Source organism: Anopheles stephensi, chromosome 3 (genome assembly GCF_013141755.1).
Source record: "Anopheles stephensi strain Indian chromosome 3, UCI_ANSTEP_V1.0, whole genome shotgun sequence".
In the NCBI taxonomy this organism is placed as follows: Eukaryota; Metazoa; Arthropoda; class Insecta; order Diptera; family Culicidae; genus Anopheles; species Anopheles stephensi.
The window spans coordinates 41,693,449-41,717,933 of NC_050203.1; the positions used below are offsets into that span (position 1 = coordinate 41,693,449).

General features: G+C 48.7%; 1 protein-coding gene across 2 annotated transcripts; it reads left to right on the forward strand.

Moving 5' to 3' along the window:
* Positions 1-2: 2 nt before the first annotated feature.
* On the forward strand, positions 3-23,322 carry LOC118512302 (protein sprouty). 2 transcript variants are annotated; one of them, XM_036056532.1, is made up of 2 exons: positions 3-2,464; positions 16,060-23,322. In XM_036056532.1, the coding sequence occupies exon 2, from the start codon at positions 16,519-16,521 to the stop codon at positions 19,081-19,083; it is 2,565 nt and encodes an 854-aa protein (XP_035912425.1). In that variant the 5' UTR covers positions 3-2,464; positions 16,060-16,518; the 3' UTR covers positions 19,084-23,322. The 2 variants fall into 2 exon arrangements, with proteins under 2 accessions (XP_035912425.1, XP_035912426.1); XM_036056533.1 differs by having other exon boundaries at positions 16,063-23,322.
* Positions 23,323-24,485: the final 1,163 nt, after the last annotated feature.

Here is a 24,485-nt window from a genome sequence, read left to right on the forward strand (position 1 = left end):
CATACACGGATTTGAGGCGCTGTCGGTCGTGCTGTGCGTGCGGTCCGTGAGGTTTTGTTGCGCTAGCAGAAGCAGAAATCGTGGTATCCGAGCGCTGCGCTACAGCAGCTCATCAAGCGCACCCGTTTTGTTTTGTGTGCAAATAATTCGTGCCAGTGAGTGCAGTTGTGACGACGACGCCTAACAACGAAATCAAGTCGTTGGTGTTTTTTTTTAATTTTTAATAAGTGAAGCGTAACTGTGCAACTGCAGATTTTTGAACTGGAGAGCGCGATCCACCTTCAGCTTCGCCTGTGTGCTTTTTATTCGGTCTTGTTCTACTGTGCCGTTCCATCTCTCCAGTTCTTGTTATAAGCGCCCCCGTGTGCAATCTACCTACCACACCCGTATGTGTGCGTTGGCGCGGTCGCATTCCGCCAAAGAAGCAAAGAAAGCAACAACAACAACAACAACAACAAAATCACGTCCCTCGCGTATCGACTAAGCTGTGCACGCGGCGAGAGTGGCTACACACACGTACATCCACATACACACATACACCGCGTGGTGGGCAGCTTACGAGTGTTAGGCAGTGAGTGTTGTTCGCCACATACCACAAGAAAAGGCTAAATAGTGCAATTGCCGAACGAAAAGAAAAGATCGAACGAAAAGCAAAAGGCGCCGCCCCATTCATTGTCACCAGGCGGTTGTGTGCAAGTGTGCAGTGTGCAGTTGAAGGTTGTTAGCAATCCCCCCGCATCCCGAGCACAGTAATCCTCTGTGCAGTGTTTCTGGTGGGTAGATCAACACAAGCACACGTTCATACACACACACACACACGCGCGCGGTAAAACACGCTCGAGGCGTGTTGCGTTTGTTTGTTTGCTGCAGCAACCCATGCAACCGGGTGCAGCGGCAGCAACAGCAGTAGTGCAATGCAGTGCAGTGCGGTGGAGATGATGATGATGATGATGTTGCACGAGCGGAGAGTGTTCCGCTGCCGTTCCGCAGCCCACGCGACACCTTGTTGAGCCCGCAACACACACAACACACACAATCCGCCACCAGAGTAGGCTGCGACTTTACCTGCTTGATCACACACTCTTGCGCGTCCGTCAAGATTTGTGTGCCGCCGTCTGTTTGTACCCTGGATTTCGTGGGTCGTGCTGGCTGTTACCGGAAGTGGCCATCGAGTTGGCTGGTGTGAGTGTGTGTGCCCGCGCTCCGGAAATTGTCCATGCTTGAACACCACGCCAGACCGGGTGGACTCATTTACCACAAGAGCACAAGAGCAGAGCAATATACCAAGTATTCCTTCCATTCTCCACCGAATGTGTGCGTCCGTGCGTGCGTGCGTCCGTGCAGATCTGTATGTGTTGGCACACTAAGTGGTGTGCTGGTGCAACAACGATCGTGCTGCTGTTGGGGTGTACAATAGTGGCTTTGCAGCAGTTTTCCCGTGTGAAGTTCTCGAAACGAAAGTTGTGCGAAAGTTTAGCAAGCCAACAGGGCTACTACCATATCTGAGTATTCTGTACGAAAAAGCTCCCAGTGTTGTTGGTGTGCAAGGGAAAGGAGGATGTGTGTGAGCGTTACACGTCCAGCAAGAATCACAACGTTGTTTTGAGTGTGAGAGAAAGTGCAAGTGTATGCAAGGGAAATGAAACCGTGAATATTCGAAGCAGCAGCAACAGCAGTGGAAAGATCCGAAGTTATGACGAAAAGCGGGGCCACAGATTTGCCCGCCATCAACGACGAATACGACGACGAGAATTAGCCAACTCGCTCCAGAATCCTCAACGAGTGTACGATCTCCTCTGTGGTGTGTTTGGTGATAATGTGGTGTTGACACGATAGTGTTAGTGGTTAAGCAAGAAGAATTAGTGTGTCGATAAGCAAGAGTGGTTCGCTGTTCGAAAGATATATCCAAGATATCCCCATTCGAAAGTCGACCCTGGCGAGTGTTTTTGGGGCTAGCAGTTTGTGCAAGTTTAAGTGCATTTCCAGAGGAAGTCCGTAGCTAGCGGTTTAATTCGCAACCAAAGAGTGTTGCGTATATCTACTACTGCATCTGTTCTGTGCTTGTGTATATGCTGTTTGTGCATGTGTAGCTGGCAGGTGTCACTTTTGGTCAACCAGCGTACAAACACCCCACAGTGTCCGAAGAGTTCAAATCTGAATCAGAAGGGTGTGTTCTACGAGTGTGTTGCGAATAGCGCGAGAAGAAAGTTGTTGTGCGTGTGTGCGAGAGTCTAGCAGCAGTAGCAACAGTCTCAACAAAAAAGCTATCAACGAAAAAGGGTGAAATCCGGCAGAGAAACACCCCACGATCGAGCCAGCAAAAGAAAGCACGGAATCCACACCACCCACCGCTTACAGCCCTGAACGCAGAGCTACTGAACACGGTGCGGCGTCCGTTTGCGGCTTGCGACGGATCAAGCCTCAAAACGCCGAGATTCACCGTCTTTAATTGCTTAGTCATTATGTAAGTGCAAAAGCGTTACTGTAGAAAACTTTCGGGACTCTCTTACCCTTTGTATTGGAGCCAAACGTGCTCGAAGCATATCACGATTCATTGGAAAAGAATTCTCTAACAAACAGGCATTGCAAGGGCGAAGCCTTCTACTAGTGAATGCTTCTTGAGGTCCACTCTGTTTGCCTGTATGCGTGAGTTACTTGGTCCGGGTATGTTACTACTATGTTACCGTATACAGCTCTTGCACGTGTTTTCTTATCGCACCCAACACAAACGGGTAAACAGCCGTTTTCTTCGACCGTTCTCTCTTTTCTTGACAGAGCACCGTCGGCAAACAGCGTTCCTTTTTTTTCGTTTCTTACCGACATTGACGACGCATCACATGCGTCGTGAAGCAAAGGAAAACGAGTCTTTTTCCTTCCTTTCTTTCGCCGGTAATTTGTGGGGCTGGACGATGTGTAGTTGATAAGGCCGAAAAAAAGTCTTCGAAGAGCTATGTTATTTAAAAATGGGTTCTTGGCGGGTTTTTTGTGGAAGAAAAGAAAATTTACGGAAAAGAGTTAGTTTCAAACTTATAGAACAAATCTCACACACAAATTCTTTACCAACGTTTACGTTTGAATATAAAGCATAACCTATTAAAGCTTCAATAACTAGCGATCGGCTGACAAAACGAACCTCAGCAACCGCTGATCAATTCATGATCCGATTATTGGAATGCAATGCAAAAAAAAACGATACTCACTCATACTACAATCCGTCGTCTCAAGACGTTCCTAAACTCGCACACGCACACATACAAAGAAGCGTGTGCGCGCTACACCGTCGTCCCACGCCTTGCGATAGCTCTTGAACTAAACACAAGAAAAAAACACACACACACACACATACATTGCGCACAAGGTAAAAACCATTCGCTTGTGGAAAGGGAAACACACGGGCCACGCGGCCACGCGGCCACGCGGAATTAAAATTCTTTTATGAATGAAAAATGTCATCCACTACACCACCACCACAGCAAGCCGGAGATGGATGGTTCGTACTAAAGTAGCCCTGCCTGCCTGCCTGCCTGGCTGGCCGTCTTAGTATCGTGCCATACTCGCGCCCAGCTTCTCCTTCTTTCTGTGTTTTCTCTTTCCTTCATGTTGCGGTTGCTTAGAGACGACGACGACCGTTGTTGATAGAGGGAACACAATTGTTAGAAGGTCTGCACTCCACTCGAACGCCGCGCGATCTTCCCACATGCGACGGTTGCTTAGATAGAATGACAAAAAAGGCACAGAAACCGGGAACGTCGTTGCACAGCAACGATCTGCACGTAACGTGTGTGTCGATGGTGCAGGAATGTGTGTGAGAGGTGCGGCCGCGAGACGTTTGGATCGTCCAGAAGGATTGGTGGAGGAGTGTGGGGGGGGGGGGGGGGGGTGGGTGGGACGGAGGAGCGGTGGGGAAGAGGAAGCTAGTTGATTAGAATGGCCTCGAATCCGCAGGCGAACGGATGACGGCAGCTGGTTGGAAGCTAGTTGGTCGGTCGGTCGGTCGGTCGGCCGGCCGGTTGGTTGGGCTGGTGACGAGCGAGAAACTTAGAGGAAGTATCTCATTTGTGTCGCGTTGATTGCGCACATTAGGAATCGGCGGTGACGGATGGTGGTTGCAAAATGTGTAAAGGGTTTTTTGTTTGTGGGTGAGTGTGTACTGTTTAAAGGAAGCATCTGCTATGTTTAACCCAACTGTTCAGCACACATCAGTGCTCTATTTTATTCTCATACTTCATGTCTGCTCCATAAAATTGTTTTCCAATAAAAATCTAAGGCCGCCAGCAGGCAGAACCATCCAAGCACACACACACACACACAAACAAAGCGGGCCCGGAGATCTTAAAGTTGAAGACGCACTGTTGAACGCGATATCAGGTTGTCTCTTTGTGTGTTGCTTCGCGCTTCAACTTGACTCGAGATCGCTTGCGAACGATCGTTTAGCTCTCGATCACGCACGTTACTGCAGTGGCTACTGGGATTACGCAGCAGTAGCAGCGAACGGAAAGGCAAAACTGGACGAAGAAGCTGATCAAAGCATAATCATCCGCGAGTGCGGTCAGCGAAATCTGCATCAGAAATGCCTTGTTTTGATGATGTGAAAAAAACTGACCATCGTTTGGGCTGTAATTAAGCAATTTTGGCTTTAAAGATTAAACCTAGCGATGGAACTGCCTGTGCCGAACCCACAAGGATTGTTTCGTTTCTTCCATGAAACCATATGCATCGTGGTATCCTGGTTAAACCTGGTGCACTCTTACTTCTATTGCACCTTCTCAAAGTTGCATCATATTGGATCTTCAATGGGCGAAGAATAATCATCTTAAATACCCCCATATTAAACGTCCTCCCGCTCAGATCATGTATCAACGGACATTGGCTAACACCAGACTGATATAGACGGAACGATAAAATAGATTATTGTCTTCAGCATAGACTCAGCACGATGGTATGCTCATCAAGCGTTCAAGTTTTGCAGAATAGTTTAGAGAGTTGGAGAATAGGAGTTTTGATAGATTGAAACGTCTTGGTCCTGTCTGTTCCTTGGGCATCTTGGACAAACACACCGGTGTGAATCCGTACATTAACACCGACACTTGACTCTCTAGAACGGTCGAAACCCCGAACCCCGAAATCTCAAATCAATCTCATTATTCATGACCTTGTTTATGTAATATTCATCTTTTGTTCGAAACATTATGCAGGACTTTAATTTAAAAAAAAACTCTGCAATTCCCTGACGTAAAGACTTCATAATCACTATGAATGAATTATACTGGTAAAGAATCTCTCAAAATCCGATAAGAAAGATTTATTGCTCAACTTCCCGTTGAACTAAGTACAACGAACCGTCTAGATTCGCTCCATTCCTTTCTGAATTGAATCAGGCTGGGTTCCATTTCCTTTAGAAGAAATTTTCTCATCACTAATTAATTCCCGGAGTGGCCCGGTGGTAGAGGCGACAACGGCGTCGGTCTTTACCGGGGTTCAAATCCTACCAATAAGTCTAGTAAGCCAGAAATGGCAAGCATGACCTGCCCTCATAGGTTAGGCCAATAAGCGCGAGAGAGAGAAAAAGACTTAATTCAAATGTCCTTTCTACAGCTTTGTGCCATTCTATCCCCTTAAATGTCTTTTGATCTCTACACGAAATTGTTTGTTATTCCTCTCAGCAATCAGCTCGGCAAGAGTATAGTTCCCTTTAGCAGTACAACCCCTCAATCTCAAAGGAACGCTACCGCATCGTTTCCTTTTTGCATCACACCGATCACCCTCGAATCTTTCCAACAGTATACAAGCCACACAGGAAACAGGTAGATGCACATATGCACCACAACGCCTCTTACACTGGAACTCTGTGTGTGTATGTGTGTGTGTGTGTTTGCTAGCCTGTTACCCACGATCGCAAGCCATCATTTCGAGCTACCACGATCGCTGCTGGTTGCAATCACGCCAACCATTTGTTCAGCATAAATTTAAAGTGTCGCCGAGGATTGCGCTGCCATTCTTCCACGCCGACCGACTCGACCGGCCGACCGACCGTGTATTGCAAAACGACGGTCAGCAAGTGTGGACGAGCGCGACAAAAACAACGACTTTGATTCATGATTATCAATCGGCGGCGGAAGCGAACGATTGCCGTGTTCGAATGATGGTGATTACATGCTACTGATACAAAAGCCTTTTCCCATCCGCCGCCCGTCATTCCGCCCTGTCTCGAGCCGCCGATCTGCTGGGTACTGGCAGCTTCTTGGAGCGGTCAAGTAATCCAGCGGCGCGCGGCGACGATGGCGGATGAACGGCGCAACTTCCTCAAGGGCTACCAGTTTTTTTCGCTTCTCTTGGTCTCTCTCTCTCTCTCTCTTCTCTCTCTATCCGCCTCTCTGCCGCCTCTGTTTTATTTATCTCGCGCGTGTGTGTGTGAGTAATGTTCTTTTTTTCGCGTTTTGTTCTGCTGGCCGCGGACTCCTTATGTGCGCGCGTGAGCTCTTTGTTGAATGGAGACTGATTGTTGGACCGACCGTCCACCGATTCGAGACGATCGTTGCGGAGCTGTAGAGCATTCTGCTACTCACTAAACCGCCTCGCCACCTTTAACCCATTCCCGCTCTCTGTGGGCAGCTCCAGTAAAGTGGTAAGTCGTGAGCGCGAGCTCTTCCATCTTCATATGGCATTAATTACGCGCCGTTTGGAGTTTCCTGCCAGCCTGTTCTTCTGCTTCTTCACCTCGTGTGAGGAGTACCTAAGGTTCTCGGGGCAGTGCTTCCACAGCCACGGGATGTTGCCCGCCGTTTCCATCTTGTCACCCATTTGTTACCCGGTCATGGACGTTGTGTTGTGATGGTTTGGATTGCACTCGACGGAGGCATCTCACACTGGGAAAAAGTAGAATGGCGAGGCCAACAAGAATTCATTTCGTTCCTCCTCCGTCGTCCGCCATGCAAGGGCCTCCGTTCGATGTGGGTTCTATCGGCTAAGGTCATGGATGATTCTCGCGCCCGACCATCTTTGACGATCACGAGTGTAGAGTGTTATGGAAAATCCACAAACACGTCCCCCTCGAATGCTCGATTAGACGTTAGTGTCTTTGGACCTTGATCACTCGATAACCGATTGTGAAGAACTGCTTCAAAACCCTTTCGGTTGCGTTCGATCGCATGTGGTGTCTGCTCAAGGCGATCATTCTCACTCTGTCACGTTTACAACTCACACACTCGTCCACGCCGCGTCATTCAATCTGCCGTTGTTACACCACAATGAACGAGTTGAACGAACCGGGTTGGGGGGGGGGAGGGGGGGGGAAATGGGGACCTCCATGTAGCAACACGACCCGTCGGCTGACTGCACCTGTGTGTGCAGGATCCTCGAACATATTCGCCAGGTGGGGCAAAACAGGCACCGAGTACCGGGTTCGAGGTTTCGAAATTCCTCCTGCTCAGCGATTCGGGAACTGGGCAATGTTGCACGCGGATTCGCGAATTCATTGTTTGCATTTTCTTGGTCAACACCGGGTTCTTCACCCACAAATGAGCGGACAATCGGAATTGGAAGAGGAAGCAGGGGGTGGTGGAGAAGGGCAGAAGGAGGATTTCTTTGGTCAATTGCTGATTGTGGCCCTTTTCACCGTTGTTGTGCCTGCCAGATAAACACACTATGCAACTACGAAAAGGTATGGTGTGCGTGCGTGTGTGTGTGTGTTCGGGAGGGCTTGCAGCGACAGACAAGCATAAAATGCAAGCATATACACGGCCAAAGCAATTGGCGTACAACACGGGCGAGGGTCAGTTAAAAATAACGTTGCACTTCTTCGCGTTCGTTCGCTCGCATCGAGACGCGAGTCGTGGCAAAATCGTAAAGGTTTTTTTGGTTTACCGCTTCACTATTATTTGATGGTGTCTTTTCTCATGAGGGGATGGTGGGGGCGGTAGGTTGGGAGGTTTTGTTTACTTTTCATCCTTCCTTCATTTTTCGATTTCCGTTTGCTTTGCTTTGGTTGATTCATCATCGGTCTCGGCCGTGGTGAGATTAAGCCAAAAACAAATACCACAGGAATTTGTTTCTGTCCGAATGATTATCCCCAATAGCTGGAACCTCTCAGGAGCTGGCGATATTTAATTAAAGCGAACGCACCTATTAAAGTGCGCTTTTCCGCAGTTCCACAAATGCATTCATCAGCACGCATCATCGCATCCTGGAAGAAAAGCTGAGCATTTTCGACTCGGCTCGAATTTAGCGATTCGAATTCCGTGGAAAAAAGCATTTTCCACGGCGCAAAAAGGCGTATGCACAATGTCCGATGCGTGTAGGCGGCTAGGTGGTGGAATTTGCCTGCAAAGTGAGCCGTGCAAAGAGTAGATGAGTGAGCTGAGCGAATACCGCTGGTGGTGAGCACTACTGAGTCTTGATGGTGAGAAAAGTTCGGAAAACACCCATCGCTCTTTGCTTCCTTCTCGCTCTCGCACCCATCCCGGTAGGCGTTTTTTGGTGAGTGCAGGATGTGGGCAGCAGTCCAGTGCGCAGGTGCACAGAAAAATGATTGATGAAAATCCATGCAAAACCGACGGGATTCCTGCTCTCCTCGGTGTAACTATAACAACACCCGTGCGTATGTGATGGAATATGTTCCAAGATTCCAATAAATGCATTTAGTGTCGAACGAAATTGAAACGCAGTGACGCATTTCACCAAATGATATGATACTCATGATGCCAGCAGCCACTTCTCATGGGTGAGATGAGCTGACGGTTGTTAGGGAAACATGGCCACTGGAAAAATGCAACACCCACCGGACGCTGTGCAATGAGGGAGTGGTAAATGAATGCGGAAGTTGATCAATTTTTTTTTCTTTCCTCTAAAGCTTCATCACGCTCAATAAATCGATCAGTTAACGAAAATGAGGTCCAATAGTCGGCAAACTGGCTCGATTTTACAGTGCTGTGTCGTTCACCCAAACTGGAACCATATTTGTGCGGTATTTTCGCTGGTCCTAAATGAACTCCTCCGTTCGTAGGCGTACGTGCCGTGCGTATGAGTGTGTGTGTGTGTGTGCTTGTGTTTGCTGGCCACGCACATGCGGTCGGCTCTTTCACGCGCAGCACCGGAACACGCTGCTGGTCTCGGTGCTCGGTAGGCGGCCAACCCATAGGCGTCACCAAAAATGCGGCCAGTTGCGTCATTCTCTCCGGGTTAGGAATGTATCGTACCGGAAGCTGGAAAGAGAGTGGAATTGTGCACCGATTACACCGAGCCCCCTAGAAATCACGCCTAAAAATGTGAGCTGCGTGCAAAATGAGTCTTCGTCTATCTCTCTTTTTTATTCAGCTTCAACTGCACCACCCAAGAGGATGATGAAGGGTTTTGGTCGCATCAAAAGATTCTAATTCCGGTAACGGGAAGAAACCCTGGATGCGAGTTTGGCATGGAGTTTTTTTGTAGTTCCATTATTTTTTTCCCGATCTCGGTTCTCATTGCACTATATTCATTGCAAGCGTGGGAGCATTTTTTGTTGTGTGTTTCCATCTGGGTTTTTTAGTTTTCCTGTGCCTGCTTTTTCATTCCATTCATTTCCTTTTGCTTTCCTTTCTTCCTTTTTGTTGAAGTGTGTCCTTTTGCGCCGAAACAGGAAACGAAACATAGGGCAAAAAAGAATATGAACTCTCGAAACACATGACACGATCTTGGGTTTTTTTTTGTATATTACGTCTCGGGCCCAACAGCAGACCCAAACGGTCTAAACTTTCTCCCGTGGGAACTAGTGGCAGTGCGAACCGGATCCATACTACCGGAAGCGTGCTGATTAACCGACATGGATGCACATCTGATGCACTCGCGCGACTCTGCTGGTGCTTCCAAGAAGGCGCGTTCTTGTTTAATTGTTCATTGCTTCCTATTTAGCTCGATTGCCACCATCTTCTCAAGTGGTGGTTTTTGTTGTTTTTTTTTTTTGCTTTGCTTTCGTTTCGTTTTTGCCATTTTTCCCATGACGCTATTACAGTCGTTCTCAGGACATAAATGCCATGTTATGTCAAAATCGCTTATTGTGCTTTGGACTGAAATGCGCTGTAAGTGACGAAATGTCACTTCCGTTAGTTTGCCTGACCTGAGTTGAGCTTAAGCTTAAGTTGTGCAATAGAGAGGACGCCATTTTCGCCATCTTTCGACGCAACGGACAAGCAACGACCAAGGCGAAAATCCTTTAAAGTTGAGTGTTGTTTTTCAGACCTCGCGAATGTGTGTCCAGTCTGATTTCTTCACGACTGAATTCCCCCTTTATTCTTTAGGGCAAAAACTTACATAAAACAACACTCAGAAAAACAACACCATCAGAGGTTTGCTGAGACTCTTGCGAGCGCGTGCGAAAGCAATCGGTGGTGGTGATCCGTCCCTAGTGTTGCCTTCTGCGGACACTGCTTCCCTCAGGTTGTAAACAGAACGTGCTCCCGATGGATGGATCCCCCCAGAACCACGAAACCAAAACAAAAATGGTGCTCGTAGGAGAGAAGAAGGAGAGAGAGAAAGAGAGAGAGAGAGAGAGAGAGGTCGATAACCTTGTGTGAATGCTGCTTGCATTCGAATCATCCGGATGGTCCGATGGGTTGGTGGAGAGGTTGGACGGCGGGGGTGACTTCGGGGGTGAATTCGGGTTCGGCGACCTGGATGAAGCACAAAAGGCGGGGACCGACGGGTCAGTCAGCCTGCAGCTAGCCCACCAGACCCAGCTCAAAACCGTACGGGTGATGGGTTAGAGATATCGTGCCTGTTGCGCTTTGCGCTGCTGCTGGCTGAGATGGAGGGACTACTGGAGCATCTCATGAATGGTGCGACATGTGAGGCACCTGGCACAGAATACCGGGGAATCTTCTTCAACAAGAATGGTGGATAACAACAGCAAGCTTCTTATTGCTGCATCACGGTAAGCATCTCCATAAGAGAGGCCTGTTCTGCCGAATTTTGGACGGCAATTGAACGCACCTTTTGACAGTGGCAACATTCATTCATCAAGCACAGATAAGAGTTTCATAATGTATGCCAGCACGATCGGATTAGTTTTACCATTTCCGTTCGTATTGGACTCGACTCGTCACTTAAAAACGCAAGTCCGCTGGCATCTCTGTGCGGGATATCATCACGGGCTGGTAAACGCATGCAGCAGTACCTATGTGTATGTGTGCCAGTTCTAGTTCCAGTGCCTCCCACCTCTCTCCCTTGACCGACTCGTGCCCGGACGCTCTTCTGACTCTTCGACATCGAAAACCGGGCAGCAGTGGTCGTCTATTTTTCAGCTGATGCAGCTTCTGCTGTTACACGTTCACCTTAATTCCTCGTTTCCGCGTGCGCCTTCCGCCCACTCCTCCACCTTCTCCCCCCTCCCCTACTGCTTCACCTCCCCCTTCCTCTCCTCGTCCAGTTGGGCTCGCCCAACAGTCGCCAAACCGTCACCACCGCGTCCGTCAGCAGCAGCAGCAGCAGCGTCTTCGTTGTCGTGGTCGCCCCGTGTAAAGAAGCTGGCAAATCCGGTTCCAAACCCGATTCCACCCGGCGGCGGTGGTGGTAGTGGGCCCAACTACGGGTGTTCAATTACTCTTTCTCCCCAACAGAGTCCCCCGGACAGGGTTGATTTCTCGCTCTCTCTCTCTCTCTCGCTCAAACACCTTGTCTTGGGGAGATGTTCAGGAGAAACTCCATCAATCGTCGATCGACGGGATCGAGTTGGGTGTGCGATAGAAAGAGAGAAAAGCTACCCACACGGTAAACAACACAATAACCAGCGAAAAGGGAAGCAACAACAACAACAACAAAAACACCACAACCGTGATAAAAGCGGGATAAAGAAGAAAAGCAAAAACCAGCAGCAGCAGCAGCCCCAGCGAGACGCGAGTCACTGGTTCCCCGGAGGTTCTCCGGCGGTGATCGACAATCCCGGGGACATAATTACAAACGATGATGATCGAAATGAGGATTTGTTTCTCCCGTCGTACAGCCGTGCAGACACGTACACTCGCGTCATCGGCAACAGACCCTCTGGTCCTTCGGCCCAGTGGGCCCGCTTTCTCCAACTGGAATGGGGAATAGTAGTGCGGGCAAAACAGAAAACAGAAGAAAAAAAACACACATCCCCCAGCAACACCAGAGGCGGCCGCTGTGGTAGAGCCAGAGACAGAGAGAAACAAATTAAGGCTCTGTTGCTCACTTGCGGCGTCTGTGTGGCGTGGCGCGGCTGACTATGGCTACTACACGTTCCAAGGAGACCTAAGTCGCCTTGATGTCGCACCCAACAACCGAGTTGTCGCCAGCCGAATACGCCTAGACACCTTGCCTTGGGCGACTGGAAGAGAGGGACAGGCTCCAAGTGTCCAACCCTGGAAGGAGGGAGCGGGGGGGGGGACACGCACGCACTTTTTCGCTTTTCACTGCCCTTTTTTCCCGGCTCACCAGCTCACTCCATCCATCCATCCATCCTGTGGTTAGCTGGCGGGCTGGTGGAATCTGGCGATCTAATTTAATTTGATGATCGGACAGGTTTCTCTACTAGCCGCCCGGCTGGTGCTGTTCGACACACCAGCCAGCACCAGGCTCAACAGATATTGCGTCGGGGTTTTTGTGTCGTGGTGATGGTGGTGGATGATCCCCTTCTTTGCGTTATTCGTCTAGAGTTTGAGCTTTTGTTGGAGACAGAGGCCCTTTCTACCATCTGATATATTCTGCACCAAGCATCACCGAGTATCACCATGGTCAAAGAACCAACCAGGCAGGGCAGTGATATGGCTTCTTCTGCACGGCTGTTCTGCACACTCGTCACAACCTTTTGGGATTAGCCGGGATCCCTTCTTTTACACCTTGCATTCGTTATGGCCATAAACAGGGAAAAAAAAACTCTGCTCAGAGTCTACCCCGGACACCCCGTTCTTTGATGACCTGTCTCATATGATGAGCGCTCTCATACACCTTTCCATAACGCTTACCCGGCATAGCATAGACACACACACACACACACGCACAGGGCGGTTGGGATCATCAGGATCGGGCTAGCAAAACGAGATTTTCTTCCCACTTTTTGAGTTTCGAGTAGCCGGTTGGGCGAGTTCCCAAACGATGCTGGATGCTGTAGAGCATGCTTAATGAAGATCATATAAAAACAATGCTGACAGTGCTTACCCGGCCCACGCCGACAATGGGCCTCTTGAAGGCGCACCGGGATGCACTTGAGAGTGGACCGCGTTGCAAAAAGGTATGATTCACATTTTATGGTACCTCGATGGGCGGAATGGGAAGGACCCTGCTCTTGGTACTTTCGGTAAGGACTGCCACGAGGTCACACACATGCTGAGACAGTGCTGATATGCGAGCAGAAGTTGGAATTGGTTCCTGGGAGATCATATTAAAAGGTACTATTTAACTGTAGAAACTCGCGCACTATGTTCGATGGTCCCTGCACGATCAATCGATCTATTTAAATAGCTTGGAGAGATGTGCGAAAGAAGCTTCATTGAGTTCTTCACACATTCTACGGTATCTTGCAATCGTCCTCTCGATTTGGCAACCTGCCCTAAAACAAGCAAACAGGTACCGTACAGGACCTACCTTTCTGCTGCGATACCTGTGCACAAAAGCCGGAATGGCCAAATGGCACAAAAATGTGCGTGTTCATGTGGCGTTCTCTTCGGGCCGAGAACCTCTTGAGATGACTGCCGTGTACCAAACGGAGGGTGTCCTTTATGATGGCTCCGAGCAGTCTCGTGTAACACTCCTGAAGCGGTCGGTGGCATAGGCAAGCCTCATTATGGCACATTGCTTGCAAGCAGTTTCTTGCCTATTGACCTAAAGGTATTTTACGATGCGGATCGTTGAATCGTTGAAACCCGTAGCAGTCCTGTAGCACACCAATCAATGGATTCAGACTGAGCAGCGTTGTAAATGGGCTAAAAACGCAAGAAAAAGCTGCCATTTCATTCAATGCTTTTAGTGTAATGCAGAAATTGGACGAGGATCGCTTCCCTTTTGGATGGTGTAAATATGATATGATCAATGCTAATATAGAATGCTTTATTATATTAGTTTGACGCAAAGCCACAATCGATTCACGTTCATCTCACACAGGATATTTAGATGTTCCTCTATCTGGTAAGAGAGTTGCCATGGTTTCAACAAGAGCAACCGCAGGACAACAAGCATCCATCGGGTTCGGGCATCGAAAGCCGTGTCCCGTACGGCGGGGAGGGATTGGAATGTTGAGTCGCACGCAAAAAGCAAGTCTTCGGAGCGCTCGTGCGCGCGCGTCACTTTCCCCCCACCTTTCCCGGGGTATGGTGGGGATCGAGAGAGATGTTAATGCTGGCGCCAGTTGGACGTTCATTCATTCATACGTTAAAAATGGAAATCTCACGCACGAACACGCATTACATGTTGAATTCCAGTTCCACTTTTCGGAATCCAGTTTGTTGCCACAGACGTTCGTTCGTTCGTTCGTTCGTTTGGTGGATATTCGTTCATCTATTTGGTTTCTTCCTCCTGCTCCTGGCCACAATCCATTTAGTCCATTTAGCCTCGGCAGGCAGAGACAGCAGTCAGGGCAGGCGGGCGGGCCTGTGCCTGTGACCTTCTATCCGCGAGGTGTCTGAGAGCCGCTTCGCGAACTCACGAAGCGGATGGTGAAACTATGCAAATTAAGATTAGCTTGTTTGTTTGTTTATTTTTTCCCCCCTTTTTTTTCGCCCGTTTGATAGCAGCTAATATCGACGGCCGGGAGGTTTTCTGGACGGTGCGCGGAATTTCAATACCTTTGGCTCGCAAGCAAGAGCGTGGTCACCAAACAACAGGCAGAGATTTGGAGCCAAACTGAGCTTGTTGAGGGGTCTGCGTGAACTGTGGCTTGTTTTATTGAATCAGTTTAATTACCTTTTTTGCATTCGCGGTACCCAATGTGTGTGTGTGTGTGTGTGTGAAAGGTGGTTGAGGATGGGTCCACGACTCGCAATGCAGCTATTGCTGCCTCGCTTAATCATAGAGCTGCGTCGTTCTTGGCTGTGCGCAGAATTAAGCGGCCCAAAAATTGCCGATTGAGCAGCTCCTGAGTCTGCGTGTGTGTGTGTTTACCACGCTAGAACCAGAACGCATTGGTGCGAAAAAATGCGAAGAATGCAAACAAACTTGTGCACGGGCAACAACAACACAACAACACAAAAAAATGCTGCCCATCACGTACACATTGGAACGCATCACATGCCAAACACACACACACACACACGCAAACTCCAATGCTTGTGAAAGATAGGAGCAGATGGTGCAGAGAGAGAGAGAGAGCCGTTAAATAACAACCCAATAACAATTTCGTTGTATTATTTGGTGGTTGCCTGCTTGGATCGTCAAAACGGCAGAAAGAACGGCTCTCGCGCGGTGGTGAAGATGTGACTGGGTGACTGCGCCTGTTCCTCGGAATGCTGACTGATACCCGCGGATAATGATTAATGGTGCTTAAGAGAATCTTGGCACTGGCACTGCACTTTTGCCATTCAATGCATGTGTTTTATCTTGCGTTGTTACACATGTCTGTATGTGTGTGGCTGCTCTCATTCACGCGGTGTTTTGTGAGCAAATTGTTTATTTTGTATGATCATCGTCGTTGGACCTCTGTGTCGAACAGCGACGATTCATCTGCTCAACGCGTCGCTCGATTCGTTTCGCTTTATATGGTTATCAATTGCAGCGGATGGATGTCGGAGCGTCCTGAGGCAGCTGAAGTTACTTGTACTTGAATGCTGATCATTGTGGGTGAGGTTACCATTTTGCCTGGTTCCTACGGATTGCGAATTTCCTTGCAAATGCTAGTTTCAGGGGACGTATTTTGATAATTAAAGCTGAACACTTTAACGCACTCTCATGCGTGAAGAAATTTGAAGCTCTTCTAATTAGTCCCTTTCAAAGTATAATGTCATTCGATCGTGTGTATGTGTGTGTGTTAGATAAACAAGTCTAATTGTTTGTTTTTGTTTTGGTTTTCTTTTCATACTGCTTTCCATCATCTGCCGTCAACTGATCGACAACGCACGCTTGTTGGGCGTTCGGTTCCAGAAGGCGATTAACAAAACGATGACGACGGATTTTGGTGACCTTCGGCTGATGAAGACGAAGCAGAAGCAGACGACCAAACGAAAACTTAACCGCCACGTGGAGGCGTTTCACCGTGTGCAGCATTACTCCTACTACTACTACTATTGCCACCAAAGCAACGGCAACGGCGCAACGAAGCAACACGACGCACTATTGATCAGCAGACGAAGAACGAAACCATCAGCGACGAGCAGAGCGAGGAGAGCTAGTCCATTACGAACGCGCGGCGACAACATTGCGACACAGCGGTTCCGGTCCCAGCAACCCGGAGCGAACCCATCGTAAAGTGCGAGGCAAATCGAAAACTCGACAACCCTTTACACAACCCCCCAATAAAGGCTTAGAAGCTACAAGCGCAGCATCCTACAGCCTTCCACCTCGACGACGCCGGATCGCGATCGATCGCGGGTGGGTGTCTTCATGGATCGGCGCAATGGCGGCACTAGTTTGGCGCCCCCAAGGCCCCCGAAATCGTTGCCCCGTGTCCATCGGCCACGGGCCCCAGACCCAAACGCTTCACCGCCAGCGTCGGCCATCCTGTCGGCCAGCATGCCAGCCGGTCCGAACCATCCGTCGGCGATGATTGGCATGATGGTGGCCGGCAGCACCAACGGGGCAGCGCCAACCGGCAACAATAATGGGGGTGGTTGCCATCCCACCACGACAACAGCAGCTTCAGCGACACCATCGCCACCGCAACTGTCGCCCAAGCCGAGACATCTGATCGGTGGCGGCGTCAGTGTCGGCAGCACCAGCGTCCTAGGTAGTAGTAATTTAAGCGCAAGCGGAAACGACAACAGCAGCAGCAGCAGCAGCAGCAACCTAGCGAGTAATATCAGCAGCAACAGCAACAATAATATTAGTAATAACAATAACAATAATAATAATAATAATAATAACACTATTTTTATGAATAACAATCCTCATAATCAGGCGAGCGCGGCGGCCGCCGGTGCCAGCGGCGGAAGTAATTTTAACAGTGCTAGCCTAATAAGTAGCAGAAGTAATAGTAGTACTAGTGGCACTAGTAATAGCACCAGCAGTAGCAGCCCTAGCAGTAGGAGTAATAGTAATCTAAACAATAATAGCAGCAGTGGCAGCAGCAGCAGCAGAAGCGTTAATAGTCAACATCATCAGCATCATCAGCCCCATCAGCCCCATCACCACCATCAAACAGCTTCTTCGCCTCCTCCTCCTCCTGCTCCATCGCATCATCATCATCATCATCATCAGCATAATCATCCACACCAGCAGAGCAATCGAAGCATCGGCAGCAACTCGTCCACGTTGTCGTCGGTATCGTCCAGCTCGTCGACGGTGGCGCTGCTGAGGCCGCAGATTGCACCGCTCGTGCCACTGCACTCCCGGTCGGCGACACCACCTCCCTTACCGCCCCACCACCAACGGCCGACGTCACCGGTCGGTAGCACCTTCGCCCGCCGTCGGCTCAGTCCAGCCACGACGAGTCCGCATCATCATCCGCATCTCTCAAGTATTCCGCTCGGCGCAGCCGCAACAGCCGCCGCCCCAACGACCGCTTCCACCACCACCACCACCGGAGCGCTACCGCCGGTTCTGCTGCTGCCCGTCGATCAACCGATCGTGGGGGCGCCCAACTCACCCTCCAACCCGACGACGCCGGTCACGCTGGCCGCGCCCCGACCGGAAAACGAGCGGCTTGCGAACGAGTACGTCGATACGCCGTTCGGGCGTGGCAATGGGCCCGCCGGCAACATTCCATCGACGGGACCCTCGGCCGGGTTGCTGCTGCAGCAGGGAACGCCGCAACACCACCAGCAGCAGCACCGCAATCTATCCCTGCTCGCGGGTGAAGCCATACTTCCGGTGCCGGTGATTACGGGCCAGCCGCGACCAACGCTCGATCGATCGAGGTCTCCCATGGGCGGCAACAGTGACGCTATCCGCGTAGTTAAGAACACCGAAGGACGTCACGGACTCACGACGACGACGACGACGACGACGACGACGACGACGATCGTGCCCAGCAACGGTCAATCGCACACGGGCGGTATTGCGCGCGGGTCAAGCATCATCACCAAACAGCCGACGAAGAAGAAGGACGGTTCGGATCGGCACGAGTTGCTGGAGTTGGAGCTGCAAGGGCATCACCACCATCACCACCATCACCACCGGCACCATGGACGTTCGGCGGTGGCCACGGTAGGTGGTGCAAGTCCAGGAGCACTCGGACCGGCCGGTGTGGCTGGTTCCGATGGGTTGATCGGCATCGGATCTATTACGTGTCCCCGGTGTAGACGGTGCAGGTGTGAGGAATGCCAAAAGCCGCGACCACTCCCATCGCACTGGCTCTGCGACAAGAGCTGCCTGTGCAGTGCGGAGACAATCATCGACTACGCGTCCTGTCTGTGCTGCGTGAAGGCGCTCTACTACCACTGCTCGAAGGAGCACGAGTTCGAGCGGGAGGTGATGGGCCCGGACGGGACCATCGAGACGGAAACGGTGTCCTGTGCGGACGATCCCTGTTCCTGCGTGCCGCACAAGCGCACGACCCGCTGGGGCTGTCTGGGCGCACTGTCGGTCGTGCTGCCCTGCCTCTGGTGCTACTGGCCGATGCGTGGCTGCGTGGCCATCTGTGCCCGCTGTTACGCCAAACATTCCCGCCACGGTTGCCGCTGCACGCAGCATCCGGCAGCTCCGTCGGCCAGCTTCCCGCCGGGAAGCGCACTGAGCGGAGCCGGTGGCATCCTCAACGTCGGTTCCATGTTTGGGGCCGATCTGCTCGGCACCACTAACGGAACGCTGCCGACCAGCGGTGTTCACGAGATGCGGACAAAGGGTGACCCGGCCGATAGCGACTCACCGCTGCAGCATCTTCACCACCATCTGCGGCACCATCTGCAACAGCAGCAGCAACAGCATCATCGGTCGGGTGCGTCTACCAACCTGACCGATCTTACCACGCCCGAGAAGCGGCTGCTCGATTCCAGCAACGATGGCTACTGACGATGGTGGCACTGTTGGTCGGAGGACACCGACCACAACCCGACGGACGACGACACGGACGCGGAGGAGGAGGGTGTGGAGGATCGGGACGCGATCACCTACGATCACGAGGTCGATGCGGAGGACGATGATGATTCCACGATGATTATGATGATGTTGCATCTGTAGACACCATTCTTAATCCCCAATTCGTTTCGTGTCCACCGTACCAGCTCTTTGCACCCTGTGCACTGTTGTGTACGGCCTCCCCGTAAGTGTGTTGTAAGGTTCCATGTGTGTTTGCAAGGATTAAGCGAGAACTGTCCTATAAACCTTGTTGCCTTCCTATCCCATGTTTCCTAGTAACCATCCGAGAGCATCTTGCCAAGTGGATTCTGCCGCTAATGATACTGCAAGAAGGTTTCCGCTTTGTTGCGTGTAGCCATTTTCATTCAGCTCTTGCTGCTGTTGCTGACACCGACAGCTGGTCGGATCGATTGCCGCCGACTCATGAAGCAGGAAGTGAAGATCGTCTTTGGAGATCATGCATTGTTCCTGGGACATTCCGTTATCTCTCTCTCTCTGCAACCGTTGTCTGGCCGTGTGTCTAGCGTCCACTTGCGTCGCTTTCCAGCTGGTGTTGGTGTCTCGATTTCTGGCACGATGGAATGGAATGTGAACCTTTTTTCCAACATTTTTTTTTGTCAATCTTCTCGATCATCAATGGCTAAGGATATTGATTCCAATGGCTCGCGTGCTCTTTCTCTCTCCCTCTCTCTCTCCGATGTGAGGATTCGGTTTTCAGATACCTGAATCGGATCGAAACCCGGTAGGATCTCTTCCGTCGAACGACGCCGCAAAGCAAACTCCGATCCCGAATTCCGATCAGATGCGCCTCTCGGGGATGCGTATTACCATCTGTTGTTGCCAACAGGAGCAGCAGTCGTGATGCAGGTCGTTGCAGCATCACACATTCTTGCCAGGGAGAGAGAAGCATGTATGTGTGTTGAGAAGAGTTGGGATTCTTTTACCAGTGATGGAATGAAGCGTTGCTGGTTGCATATTTTGGACCGTAAGAACCCTCTTGGCATTACTGTTGGTGTTGGTGTTTGTGTGTGTGCGAGTGTTCTCTTCCAGTGCTTTTTGGCCACTTTTCACAACCTTCTCAACCTTCCGAAGCTCATATTTCCTGGAAATTGCATTGTCCCTTTTCGTTTCGTTTCGTTCGTCCGTCCGTCTGTCCGTCCTGCCTGGCAGGAAACGCACATGGACGCAACAAGCATGCCGTGGAAGATTATCCCCATGGTTGCCATGGTTTTGGCTGGCAACACCGCATTTTTGACGTTTCATTCCCGCCAAATTGAAAACATTTTTGCTTGTGTTTGTTTTTGTTTTTGACTTTTGCACTTCAAAAAGCCAAGCCGACAACAACAACACGGGCTATACGTATCGCGTTTAATTTTGCGAAACACTGACAGTCACATGCCATAGACCCACCCTGGTCAGTGCAGCGAAACATTGAGGCACTACTCATCAAAACCCACGTGCGTCATCACCCAGTAGTGTAGTAAGGTGTTAGTATAGCGACGGCAGGATCCGACGTCCGACAAAATGGCTTTAAATCCGCTTGTGTGTGTGTGCGTGTGTCTGTTTGTTTGTTTCGTTTCGGACAACCAACCAACCAATCTGGCCAGAAAAATGATCTCGATCTTCCACGCGTTTTGTTTTTTTGTTTTCAAAATAGAAATTTTGGCACATTTTTCACTGGCCTGCCTCTTTTCACTGCCCCGCCCGCAATGTGGGTCGCGCGCTACGTGCGCAAATGCGCGCGATGTGAAATGTTGCGCGAAAAGGGCAGTTTGAACATTTAAAAATAAATTTCATTCATAAAGTTTCCTGGTTCTCCGTGTGTGCGGCGGACAAGCGCGCGTGTGCTCGAGTTTCAAGCATGTTTAAAAGTATATTCAAACATTTTCGGGTCCTTTCAGGCATCCATTTTTTTTTGTGTTTGTGTTACTGCAGCTTTGGCTGTCGAGTAAAATATTTCCATCCAACCGGTCGAATGCTCTCGATTGCCCGATTTGGATTCCGTTTTTCATCTTGCAATGAAGAACAGGATACATCTAAACCAAATCATATTGTATCATTTGCCGTACTTTCACCTCCCATTGTTAGTATATTAGTTTTCTGTCTTTTTTAAATAACAAAATGGTTTACATTCATCATTCCACCCCACTAGCCTGCCACGCTTTTCCCATCTTTCCTCCAACTCTCACTCTACGCCTCAGACAAATGGGGGGTCTCACAGCACACGAACGTAAAAGCGAACAACAGGAGCAAAGAGCAAGTCCGTGCAAAAAGAAAACAATGAAAACAGGAAAGGAAAACAAAGGAAAAACTGAAGCAAAAAACGTATAAAACAAAGCAAACGAACTCAAGATTTCGAGTAGGATTTAATTTCCAGTATTATCTAGTCGTGCATTAAAATAGTTTTGTAAAAAGAAAGTGTTGAAGCGGGGAAGAAGATGAAGAAGAAGAAGAAGAAGAAGAAGGAAAGCATTAAAACAAAAACAGAACTAACTTGCGGTGGAAAATAACAACAACAACAAACAAACAAAAAACAAGCGCTGCAAGAGATAGATGGAATGTTAAAAAAAATCAGAAGAAAAGCGGGAGCAAAAGGAAAAGAAAAGTTACAGTCGAATAATGTCGAAATCGAAAATGTAAGAATGAAAACGCTAGCGTTAAGAAGCAGTTTGGGAGCGTAAACTCCCACAGGCCGGCAGCAGAGATGTGCTGCATCGCGTGCCTTTTTTGTGCGACCGCGTTTGTGTTGTATGTATGTTTCGTTTTTAGCTATTTTTATTATTATTATTATTATTATTATCTATTATTATCTATTATTATTATTATTATTATTTTACCTTTTACAAAACTCAACACAACCAAGAAGGGCGCGGGGCCGTAATTGATCAATGAATGTGGGGAGGAGGGGGATGAGGTTATATGGGTAGGGGTTGTTTTTGGAGGTCGTTATTTTATTTGCCCTTTTTTGTACTTTTCTTCCATGTGGTATTTCCTCACACACACACAAACACGGACACAAACATAAAACCAACAAAATCAAGGAACAAAATTATGGATGCTATAAAGAAAGCACAGACAGACAGTGTGTGTGTGTGTGTGTGTGTGTGTGTGGGCCCATTTTGGGGCACGAATGAACGACTGCTGGGGCAGTAGGGGGTTGTATAGAGGGTATGGGTGTACGCGAAGGGGAATCGGTGGGGCAAAGTCTATTTTTGTTTTTTGGCACGAAAATTGGAAGCGGAGGTAAAAATTATTATTTTATTGATAAGTTGTAAGCTAGCTTTGCTTTTGTTTTTCTGTCTCCTGTCGACCTACGAAAGCGTGAAAGGAAAGAAGGCAAACAAGGATGTATATGTATGTTTTGTATGTATGTAGCAGTAGCTAGGTTGGTAGGTAGGTAGGTAGGTAGGTAGGTAGGTAGGTAGGTAGGTAGGAAGGAAGTAAAGAAGAAGATGGAAAGGCGTCGAAACATAGTGTCGGAGGTGTAAGAGACGGAAGAAAATCCCATGACGCTTTAAACAAACAAACACAAACAAAACCCACATTAGGTGGAAAGCGAGGTAGTAAAAACAAGCAGCCAACCCATCTTGAAGAAATGCATTCAGAAAGAGGAAAAGAAAAGGTGGCAAACGTGTAACGCGGCTGCGTGTAACATGGGAAAACAAAATGCAAAAAAACACAACAAAACATTTGCAAATGTAATATATACTAAGGAAAACCGGAACAGAGAAACGAGAAAATAAATTATTTAGCTAACAAATCGAATCATAACAATGGAGAAAAACAAAACACACAACAAACCAAATATGGACGATTTCATTCTGGTAGTGTACAGCCCACCGGAGGAGGTGATCGATCTTCCCCCGGTGTTGGGTTTTCGGTGTGGAAAGAAAAAGGGAAGCATTTAAGAAAAAGGGGAGAACCGGAAGTAGCGACAGCAGCAGCAGTTCCTTAAATCTTATTGGTGTGCACATGTGGTCGTGTGGAGCAGAATTTGGTTTAAAGTTTTCTACTTTTGAGTTGTTGACTTTCCATTTTCGTTTCGTTTCGTTCCCGACTTTTCATTCACCGCTTGGCCAAAATCCACTGCTCTGATTGCTGACCACAGTTCTTCTGCTACTGCACTGGTTCTTCGTTGGAGACTAAAACAAAACAAAACAAAGAAAAAAAAAACAAAACAAAACATTGTGGGCCTTCATTGAAACGAATTGTGACGAAGCAATTAGATGAGTATATTATGTACCGTAACCACCATTTAGTAGTAGTAAGAGATGTATGTGGTGAGCAACATCCCACCCATCATTATCCTTTCCACCCACCTCCCCTCCTTCTTCCTCTTTAGCCCCAAACATTCTAACAAGGCAATCCGCTACCACCATACGATACCTGACTAAAGAGAGGGCGACAGAGAGAGAGAGAGAGAGAGTGAGGGAGAGAGAATGTGATGATGAACTAAAGCAAACAAATGAAAAATGGCCCGTGCCAAGGTAAGGAAAAGTGTGCTGGAAAATGGCACCAGCACCAAAAACCACAAACAATGAAAGAAAATCGCCAACAGCGTGGATTTTCCACCACCATTTTGCTAAACAAACACAACAAAACACTGACTGAGACTGCATACAAATTCAAGATGGCGCCGGCTGAACTGACAAACCGGCTTGTTCGGCTTGTTGGTAGTAGACGTTCTTATGGTTACTATGGTTACAAAACTGTGACACACGCTGGTAAGATGATTACTATTATTAATATTATTACTATTATTCCTATCTCTATTAGTAGTATGAACTTGGAACGGTAGGAGGATGTATAGTAGCGCGCAATACATATTTTTTTAAAAACATGCAGAAAGCAGTAACTTTAAAAAAATAGGAAAACGATTCATTGCAAATCAAACTGGTAACGAAGAAGACTTTTACTATGAAGAGGAAACAATATTTAGCACTTTTAGCAGAGAGAGAGAGAGAGAGAGAGAAGATGATGTAGAACTTCCTCGGGCTATGTACTGTTGGTGAAGTTTGTAAGTGAACGATACTTTAACGATACTAAATAATATTGTATGAACAATTATGAACCCCTAAATGTATGTGTGTGTGAGAGTGAGGAAGAGATAAAGAAAGAAAGAAAAAGTGAGCGAGTGAGAAATATGTACAGTATGATATGAAAACAGTGAATGATGCTAGGGATATGATCTAAGGAAGATAGGAAGCACACAAGCGTATTGGTATTGATACCATATATTCTAAAACCGGGATTGGGAAGTCAAATAAAATAGAAAAACAAACACACACAACCACACTCAAAAACTACAAACACCTACAGGCCAAAACCAAAACTGT

What these genes read in the sequence shown, in the direction of transcription:
- LOC118512302 (XM_036056532.1), top strand. Translation starts at nt 16,519, where the DNA reads ATGGATCGGCGCAATGGCGGCACTAGTTTGGCGCCCCCAAGGCCCCCG.